This window comes from Taudactylus pleione, unplaced genomic scaffold (assembly GCF_031769625.1).
Source record: "Taudactylus pleione unplaced genomic scaffold, aTauple2 ptg000019l, whole genome shotgun sequence".
In the NCBI taxonomy this organism is placed as follows: Eukaryota; Metazoa; Chordata; class Amphibia; order Anura; family Myobatrachidae; genus Taudactylus; species Taudactylus pleione.
Genome location: NW_028284421.1, coordinates 31,210,001 through 31,219,728, shown reverse-complemented (window position 1 = coordinate 31,219,728; position 9,728 = coordinate 31,210,001). Strand labels below are relative to the sequence as shown.

The 9,728-nt window shown below is 41.8% G+C and overlaps 1 protein-coding gene across 2 annotated transcripts in view; it reads right to left on the bottom strand.

Annotated features, from left to right (window-relative positions):
- Positions 1-1,458: 1,458 nt before the first annotated feature.
- TLN2 (talin 2) overlaps positions 1,459-9,728 on the bottom strand; it is a 320,515-nt gene continuing 312,245 nt past the window's right edge. For both annotated transcript variants that reach the window (XM_088446408.1, XM_088446417.1), the window contains 6 exons: positions 7,569-7,693; positions 6,848-6,973; positions 3,590-3,652; positions 2,812-2,994; positions 2,337-2,462; positions 1,459-2,089 (listed from right to left, as the gene is read on the bottom strand). In XM_088446408.1, coding sequence (XP_088302534.1) covers positions 1,961-2,089; positions 2,337-2,462; positions 2,812-2,994; positions 3,590-3,652; positions 6,848-6,973; positions 7,569-7,693 — 752 coding nt within the window. In that variant the 3' untranslated portion in view covers positions 1,459-1,960. The remainder of the gene's footprint in view (positions 2,090-2,336; positions 2,463-2,811; positions 2,995-3,589; positions 3,653-6,847; positions 6,974-7,568; positions 7,694-9,728) is intronic.

Here is a 9,728-nt window from a genome sequence, read left to right as displayed (position 1 = left end):
TCGACATCCAGAACCCGAACACATTGCATCTAAGTTTCTCCATGCTCTGCTCCACTGGAATAGACTCAGCATACATGATATTTATGAATAGGAAAAAATTTTCCACAATTTACGGTACCAAACACTTTTTTCAGGTTTTTTTTTGTCCAAAATTTGGTAATTATAACTAAATAGGTCAATTATTTTTTTAGAACAAAATAAAAAATTTCCTTTACATCAGTTATTTTTAATGGGTAACAATCCTTCTCTTCAGCCGGTCTATGACAATCACTTCCCTCTTTAAGCCTGCACTGCTGGCGCATTCTGTCCATGTGCCACACTAGGCGCAAGTTCATATGTATTTTCTATTGTAATATATTTATATTCCGCCAACCTGATAATTCACATATTTTTGTAGGAATGGATATGTAATGCCGGCTGTCGGGTGCCTCCTGCCACAATACCGACAGCGGCATCCCAATGGTATCCCGACAGGGGTAGGGTAAGTATATTTACCCTCCCCTTAATCCTCCCTTCTTGTAGCCTAACCCTCCCCACCCCGCACCCTAACCCTCCCCGTTAGTGCTTAAACCTAAGTTTCCCCCCTTTGTACCTAAACCTAACCAGTGCCTAACCCTAATCGCCCCAAGTGGTTGCTGACCCTGACTCTCCCCCCCCTAGGGGTGCCTAACCGTAACCTCCCCCCCCAAAACCTAACACTAACCGTGCTAACCCCGGCTTACCTTCGTTCGGGCACACGTCCTCTTGGATTCCGGCATCGGGTTTAAGATAGGCGTCGGTATTCCAACACCTATGTTAAGTCCCACATCGAGATTCCAGCGTCGGGACGGAGACCGGCGGACAACTGCATCCCATTTTTGCATATGGTCTTTGAACCAGAAAACTAGGCTGGTATTGCACATCCTATGCAAGCCCTGGACTGCTCTTTGACTAAGAAATAACAACCAGGATACTGTAACATAGCAGCAATATCAAAATGTTGAATTAGGCAGATGAATACAGGTAGAAGATAAATGTATGCACTTTATGTAGTGTGGAAATCACATGTCCACCGTTTGCTGTGGTAGTACAAAAGAATATCAGTAAAGTAAAGGATATTCATAATGCTATACAGCTAAAGGCTTACTCATAATAAGTGAAACATAATCACTATCGACTAGAGTGGGTTGCTTGGAACGGATTGCTAGCAGACTGATGGAGACAAGAACAGCAAAAATATCTGAACATGCTTCATATAAACACATTAATCCTCAGAGTAAATGGTGGTCAGAAATACATCTGAACTATACATTATATCAACATGGATGCTATGGTTAGGAGTAAGATCAGATCATATATATATATATACACACACACATATACATATATATATATATATATATATATACACACACACACAGAGAGATTATATATATATATATATATATACACATATATACACAAAGTAAATATCACTGCTTCATTACAAGTGCCTTTATTTTCCAAGAGGTTTAGTGTACATCATTTAACGGTACAGAATTGTTCCAGTGACCAAATAAAACCTTCAACAGACTAGAAAAAATAAACAAAAACAAAAGAAAAAAAAAGGTAATTTAATCCCTTCAATGTTTAGCTCTGCATTGCAGGCACCTGCGACATTAGTGGTTACACGAAAAGGGAGACAATCTTTAAAAGCACACATATTTTTGCAGGACGGTCTGTTCCCCATGTCACAGTCTCTCAGACCCCTGCAGCTGTGTATATCTTTATATATATACTTTATTTATATAATAGGGCATGTCCACCTTGGGAAATAATACTGTTTGTCTTCAGCCTGAAAATCACGCTCCATCTCTCAGTGTTATAGTGGTTTTAGAATCCAGTGGGCGACAGAGTGGGACAAGTCCATCTACAGTCATTTTTTTGTCCTTGCTTGCTGCAGAGCAGACTCTGGTTCCAGGTTTCAGGCCAGGCTGCATCACTAGCTCTCCTCCTCTCTCAGGGCAGACGGTAGGAATTTATACTGTTGTTGGCGGATTTGGGCCAGCTTTTTACGGGCTTCTTCTAGCTCTCTCTCCTTCTTTAGCATTTCCTCCTGAGCTGCAATGATCTATATGGGAAAAGACCATCCATTACTACACTGTAACGTGATGTGTTTCAGTCTTTTCACAGGTTTTCAAAAACAAATATAACAAGATTCGAGGGTACCACCAGGATCAGGCTATTCATCCTGGGAAGTTTCAACAGTAAAAGCCATACACAACAGGCAGAAAACCACTTACAGTATTTTTCTGCTTCTGTCCTCAACATTATAGATGTGATATAGGATGTGACTTCAGAGCCCATTGTAAACTAACCTGAGCAATTCCACCCACAAACTTTGTCTTCACAACAACATCATCATCCTCAGCTTTACTGAAGGCAGCTTTCTGGGCTGCTCTCACCAGGTTGTCCGAGGCTCTTTTCACAGCATTGCCAGCAGCCTGTGCAGAAGGAAGTTGTCAGGTATGGGGGGAAGAAGAAGAATGTGAACAGAGAAAGGGGAGAGATCATAACAGAAGCAGAAAGGAATGCGGTACAGGAAGTAAAAGAAACACAATCCTTACAAAATGTAATACCAAGAGCCAAAACATAAAAAGGATGAAATGAATGGACTTCCTCAATTCCATTGTGAGCTTTGCAGTCTGCTACACCAAAAGTATTTCTATTTCATCATTGACCTAATTATGGTCATAATGCTAGATTTTTTTTTTGTTCATTGAGGCCAGGCAGCAGACCACTTTCTATGTGATACTGATAATCCTACTCCCAATGTAGTTTTGAGCACACTACCTGGAGTCTTCTCATGGCTTCCGAGTCTTGGTCAGCTTTCACCTTGCAGGCGACCAGAAGTTGGGCAGTGGAGGCTGCTACTTGCTTGGCAGAGGAGATGAGTTTCTCCTCACTGGCGTGGCCCTGAACTGAGGCGTTGGCCGATTCGCACAAGTTGCTTGTTGCCGCGGCCACCATCCTGGCCTAAAAGAATTCAAGAGTGGCCAAATGACCAGAAACAGAAAAAAATGTCTGCAGTGTAAAAGGACTGCAGTCCATGAACTAACTAGTGCAGTGTTGGAGAAGTTAATTGGCTTCAGATTAGCTAGAATGTAATCTAGGTGTAGGATCATTTTCTGTGCTGCTCATGTTAAATAACACAAAGCTTACAATCTAAATTGGATGTAGCGTGACAGGCACGGACAGTGGTTTCAGCACCTGGCTCTGCCTGTCCTCATTGGCTGTGATGCTAAGCATTGGTAGGTGGTGACTGGTCTGAATGGTGGGCAGGTAGTTGCATCAATGCTAGTGAATGGCATTGTGGTTAGTTGGCAAATGTAATACTTGGTTAATGGTGGTAAAAAGAATGGATAACTAACATTAATGGTAGGTTAAGTGGTAGTATTAGGTAAAGGCTTTACAAATATGACATTTCTGGGAACTTAGAGAAGCATATAAACGGGAGGGGGCGAATAAAGGAGGCAATGTGTAAGGGAACATGGCCAGGTCCTATAAAGGGTGATTATAATAAAACATTATGTCACAGGGTGCTTGTAGAGGAAATGAAACCATTACTTACAGCAGAAATGAGTCCCTGGGACCACTGACCGTCATCAGCTGCATTAGCGGCAATTGCCCCAACCTGCAATAACACTGGAGTTAGAAAGGAAAAAAACACCAAACCTGTACCCAAAAATAATTACAAATAATACATATAAATGTTTTTGCAGAGACAAGTTTGATCCTTTAATTTAAAATGCAGAAAGAGTGCAGGGGTCTCAAATAATAGATAATCTATTCAAAGGATAAATAAAGGCCATAATTTCCCAGCGAATCAAATACTAGAAAGCATAATGAGAGGTATGTAAAGGGCAACAGAGATAAAGTGGTCTGTTAGAGAGAATGTATGGTCTCAATACACCCAAATTCTTTATAAGAGAGATCCCACAAATTTCTTATTGGCAAGATGGATTACAGGAAGACATGGACATTGACAGCAGTCTGTCACAGTTTAGAAGCCCATAACTACTATAGCTGACATTTAGCACCATATATCCCAGCCTGATTAGAGATTCCTTTAATTGGAATCCACAACTCTTTCAACTAAAGGTAGTATTTCATTTTCGTGCCAATGCTGAACAGATTGTCACAGTCACTGCCAGCCAGGGATTTCCCTGGTATTTGGGTTAGACTGGTCGTGTAACCATTCCCTGGACATCATCCAGCTAAGGATAAAGCTGTGGGTTACCAAATACTAAGAAGGGATTAACCCACTTCAGCTGCACGCAGTACTAATGACAAGGTCAGGGTGGAAGCCATTTCTACACCTTATCAAATCTCATTGTCATTCTGTTGCTGCCAAACATCACTGATGAGGTTATATTGGCAAACGGAAGCCACATGTACACTAGAAAACACTGCTTGGCTTGTAGGAGAGGCAGGAGAGAGAGGACAAGACATGGTCACATTCATTAAATGGATTCTACTGTATAAAATGTAGTACAGTATATGGATTCTTTAAGTTTGGCATTCTAGCATAACATGTCTTATAGCATTCATTCCAGCTCTAAAAATGTCACTGCCATCCGTATATATATAGAGGGGCACTAGAATTTTATTTCTCCAAGATCTAACACATTATTTAGAATTTTCTAAAATATTTTTATGTATTTTACTTCCTAGCGGCATTATATATTACATACCTTTCCTTTCTCAGCCCCATGTAATACTTTACGGAAGGTGGTCTACCCTATTAACTAATTGGCTCTATTTCCACACGGAGCAGCAATCCTCTGCAGCTGCACTGCTTCCCCACTAGTTAAAATGAACTACTGGAGCTGGTCAGCACCTGGACAGTGTTGTTTTTTTACTTGTGGTAGGGGAGCTAAAGGTACCCTGCAGCGCTCCAGCTGCTGTGGAACTACAAGTGACTGGCACTCCACAACAGGTCATTCCCTAACCATGCTGCATTACACTATGCTACAGGTGGCTGTCCAGCTCTTGTGGAACAACAAAGCCCAACATACTGACATAGGTACTATATTCCACAATAGCAAGAGAGATGCAGGATAACCCTATTTTAAAAGTGCTTTCTGGTCTCTGCTTTTAATATATTTAATATAATTCTAACAAACAAAAAAATAAAGTCAGTTCTGGAGTATGTCATATTAAGAACGGTGGAATCAGTTGCAGGTAGTGACCTGGACACTCCTACAGGCCATTGAAACCATCACCGTAATGCACAACAGAGTTGTAGTTTTAAGGTTATTGTTCCCGTACCATGGGGTTTTCACGTCCTTTGGTAAGGATTACTATAGACAGCAGAAAGTAGGGGATATAGTACTAGTTGCCCATCAAACTCTAAGGGGGAGATTATCAGGTTTTGGAGGGAGAGAGTGAGGTTGTTTCACAGAGCAACCCATATACTTCTGCCAATTATCTAGCACAGTATTTGAAATGACAGACACTAATTGGTTGCTTTGGGCAACTACTCCACTTCATCTCTCTCCCAGGCTTAATAAATCTCCCTTTAAATCTTATGGAAAGTCGGTTGTTCCCAGCAATTATGGTCTAAAAGGAGGAAGGTACAGTGTTTCCTGCCTCTCTTCATTTCATTTAAATGACATATTTTGTAGCCCACACTTAACAATATGTTCTAGGTCTCACATAGGTATATGTATACACTACCCTGGAGGTTATTAGGGGTTGGCACCTAGGAGGGTAGGAGGGATACTCTCGCATAACATGTCTATCTTGGATCACCACCAGTCAGTGTCTGAAAACTGTGACCCGCTGGGATAGCACAGAAAATTGAGACCACTGTTAGCCTATTTCATTGGACCCAAGGATTAGTGTGCTCAGAGCAAATGTTGGTAGGTTTCGTTTAGAGATACTTTATTCGGCAAAGCAAATCCATAAGGACGTCTATGTACCTAGAGTTCCTGCTTTTCTCTTGAGCCATCTTATTTCGGCTGGAGCTGGACAGTATCTTTTCTGCCACAAGTTTATTTCTTCCTGTCAAGGATCCCAGACCTAAGGGCCTTGAGTTTAAGCTCCTTTCATCCGCAGCTAGGTGACGAGTCAGACCATCAGGGGACAGTATTCTGCTCTTTGTGAAGGTCACAGGGAAACAGGCTCAGGTAGCCAATCATCCAGAGAAGCAGTCTGTATTATGGGCAGTGCTGGAGCTGGGCTTCAGCACTGAGGGAGTTCACAAGGATTTGGGCAGTGCTGGCTGCCATTCACAGATCCAGGGGGGGAACAAGTAATTCTTGTGCTCACTCAGCATACAACTTGTAGTGGCATGAGCTCTGTGTAAAGATTACAAAACATGCGGAAGCGACGATGACTATTAATACATCTATCCTCTGTGCGCTACAAGTCGTGTCACACGTCTTTTCGTGTGACTTTTTACCTTAAAATGCATCTTTTAAGCATAGTGCTACAAATAGGGCACACAAGCAGTGTCTGCTGATTAAAATGATATGCAGCATGCCTATATTCTGTGTGTGACTGAGGCTGTATCGGCATGCATAAATCTACATTACAGTATCAGCGGTTGTGACATTGTAACCGTAGCATTTTGCATGCAGCCTATCATTTTAAGGGGAAACAGATGCTTGGCACTACCGAGTCAAGGGCTGTTTAATGCGCAAGGAGGCTAGATGTATGTGGACACATCTGTACCTGCAAAGTAATTTAATATTCTTAAGATGCATCCTAAGCACAATAATACAATGAATTAAGATGCTGGTAGTCAGAGTAAGACACTGTCACTTACTTTAGATAACTATGTATCCCCTTAGATCAGTTGAATTACCATCACTGCCCCACTCACCTTGCCTTGTGCCACCAGCTCTCTCTGTGCTGCGGAGGCAGATTTCACCAGGGCGCTTGTGGCTGCTGCAATGGACTTTGCTGCTTCTAGGATCTGTTCCTCGAAGTCCAGCGTCTCGTCCGCCTGCTTAAAAACAAAGAGAGGGATATAAAAAGGACTGTTCCCTAATTTCTCAGTCCTATGAAAGAGAGAGGCACACATCCTGCTGTTTGCTCTACTCCTCAGCACAGCCCTGGAGCACACGCAGGACACTGTAGAAATATGTTTGATATATAGTTGAATAAATTAACAACCTAATATATCAAACATATCAGACAGAGGCTGCAGGAGAGGGTTCTTGGACCGATTCCACTGACAGAATGGGACATGGAGCGAATGCAGCTCACCGTCAGGACATCCCCTATGTCTGTATTCAGTTTACAGGTGTTATGCTTAATCCACAGAATTGTTAGTATGACTGACCCCTACATCCTGCCTCAAACAGCACATTTATAGTGAGCAGACAGTCAGGAACGGGGGCTCAGACATTCACATTATGGACAGCTTGTTATAGCATATTCAGTCAGACAATGGGACATGAAAAGAAGGCGGGTCACTCGCACTTATCCTTAGCATTCTAAAAACAGGATTACGGATGATGTGAGATGATACAGTGTAATATTGACACTTAGTTTGTGTAGATGTAGGGTGGCAAGAAGAGGTGCACAAAATGTATACTTACCCGTGGCTTGGCCCGTGGCCTGAGCTGCTCCAGTTTCTTAGCTGCTGCCTCAATAGAAGCTGCAGCCCCAAGCAGCTCTGTCTCAGCAATAACGGTGGGATCTTCAGGATCCACCCATTCTGTACCTGGAATCACAGTAAGATGAGGGAGATGATGACAATGAACTTTAATCTATATCATTTAACCTGGTGATTGGGCAAGAGATGTTTCAAAAGCACAAGACAGACCAATGTCTAACAAGCCTGTATGTATGTTTGGATCACTTTGGAGAGCACTCCAAACAAATAGAAATGGCCATCATACAAAAAATAAGAGACGTCCAATCAATTCCGCCCAGGGGTCACTTTTCCAGCCGTGTTCTGTTTGCATTGATTGTCTTTTGCAGTCATGTATGGTTAATAAAATGAGATTCATTTTGGATACTACATACTTTCTTAATAAATTACAGGCTCTTGGTAGGATGTCAGATGGCAGTTATCTTTGTAGTCTGGATATAACCAGTGTGTATATCATTATCCCAAATGATAGTTTGGATGCAGTGCATAAACTTATCCAACATAATGAATTGTACACAGGGCCTGATATACGGTTGATTCATGCTCCATATGATTCTCACAAAAAATAATTTTTTGTATGATGGCCATTTCTATTTACAATTAGCGGGGTGTGCGATGGGATCCAGTGTGGCCCCATCGTACGCTAATGCTTATATGTTTGAGGCCAAGCAGAATAGCTTTCTATGCTAGATATATAGATGACTTGTTTACCATATGGACTGGTACCGGGGAGGAATTCATCGAGGTCATGAATTCACACAATTCATTAGGTAGCCCCATTAAATTTATGTACCAGATGGACCAATAGGTGGTTAACTTTTTGGATGTTCAGATAACTCTCACTGAAGGAGTTATCAATACATCAGTATTTAGTAAACCCACAGATTGTAACACTGTTACACTGTGCTAGTTTCCATCCCAGACCTCTGAAATTGGGTCTCCCATTCTCACAATTCCTGAGGGCATGTCAGATCTGCAGTGAGCCAGCAACAGCGGTTATACAGATAGATAGGATGTTTTTCACATTTTTGGAGAGAGGCTATGACTATGCTTTACTGTGTGAAGCCAAGAAGAGGACTTTGGCAATCACCAGAGCTCAATTACTTGCAGCCTGCAAGATATCAGACAAGAAGAGGGCTTTTTCAATCCCCAGGGAGCTCAATCACTTGCACCCTGCAAGATATCGGACAAGAAGAAAAAAATCAAAAAAAAAATCCCCTGGGTAAATTATTTTAATGTTGCCAGTGGATCCATTTGCAAAACGGACAAACGATTGTGGCCAATGGTGAAAAGCAATACGGCTTTGAACCTCACAAACATGGATATCATGTTGTGTTATCGGCGTGGTCGGAACATCAGAGAGTAGCTAATGAAAATAGATGTGACAGGCATGGGTGAACAGGTTACTGGTCATTTTTTACAACAAAAACGGGGATGCTGTAAATGTTTGAACTGTCTTACCTGTCGATACCTAGTGGTTGGTGACAGCTTTACCCATCCATTTAGTGGCAAACGATATAGCATCAGCTATAGACTTAGTTGCACTACACGCTACATTGTATATCAGACTACTTGCCCTTGCGGGTTGTGTTATGCAGGGAAAACGGATAGGACACTAAGGGAAAAAATGGCTGTACATCGCTCGTTCATCCGTATAGCAATCTCCTCTGGACAGAGTGACGAGCCTGTGGCAAGACATTTTGCACAGGCTGGCCACAATTTGGCATCCCTCTGGTACATGATTATTGACCATATCCCGGCCCCATTGAGGGGCGGGGAGAGGTAATTGAAATTGCTCAGATATGAATCAAATTGGATTCTTAGATTAGGTACAATGATACTCAAGGGTCTCAACAAGAGCCTGGGATTGCACTGTTTTTGTGAGGTCAGATGATGCTCGGGTACTATAATCTGTTGTTCTAAATGTAATAGGCTTAATAATGATTAAATATATATTGCAATAATTGTATTCATATATGGATATGGGATAGCTATGTTAACTTTGTCTATTATATGTGATTACAAATACTGTATCTATGCACGGTATGATATATGGCTATGGACACTGCTTGTTACACTGTTGCCATGCAGTTTGTTATGAGTC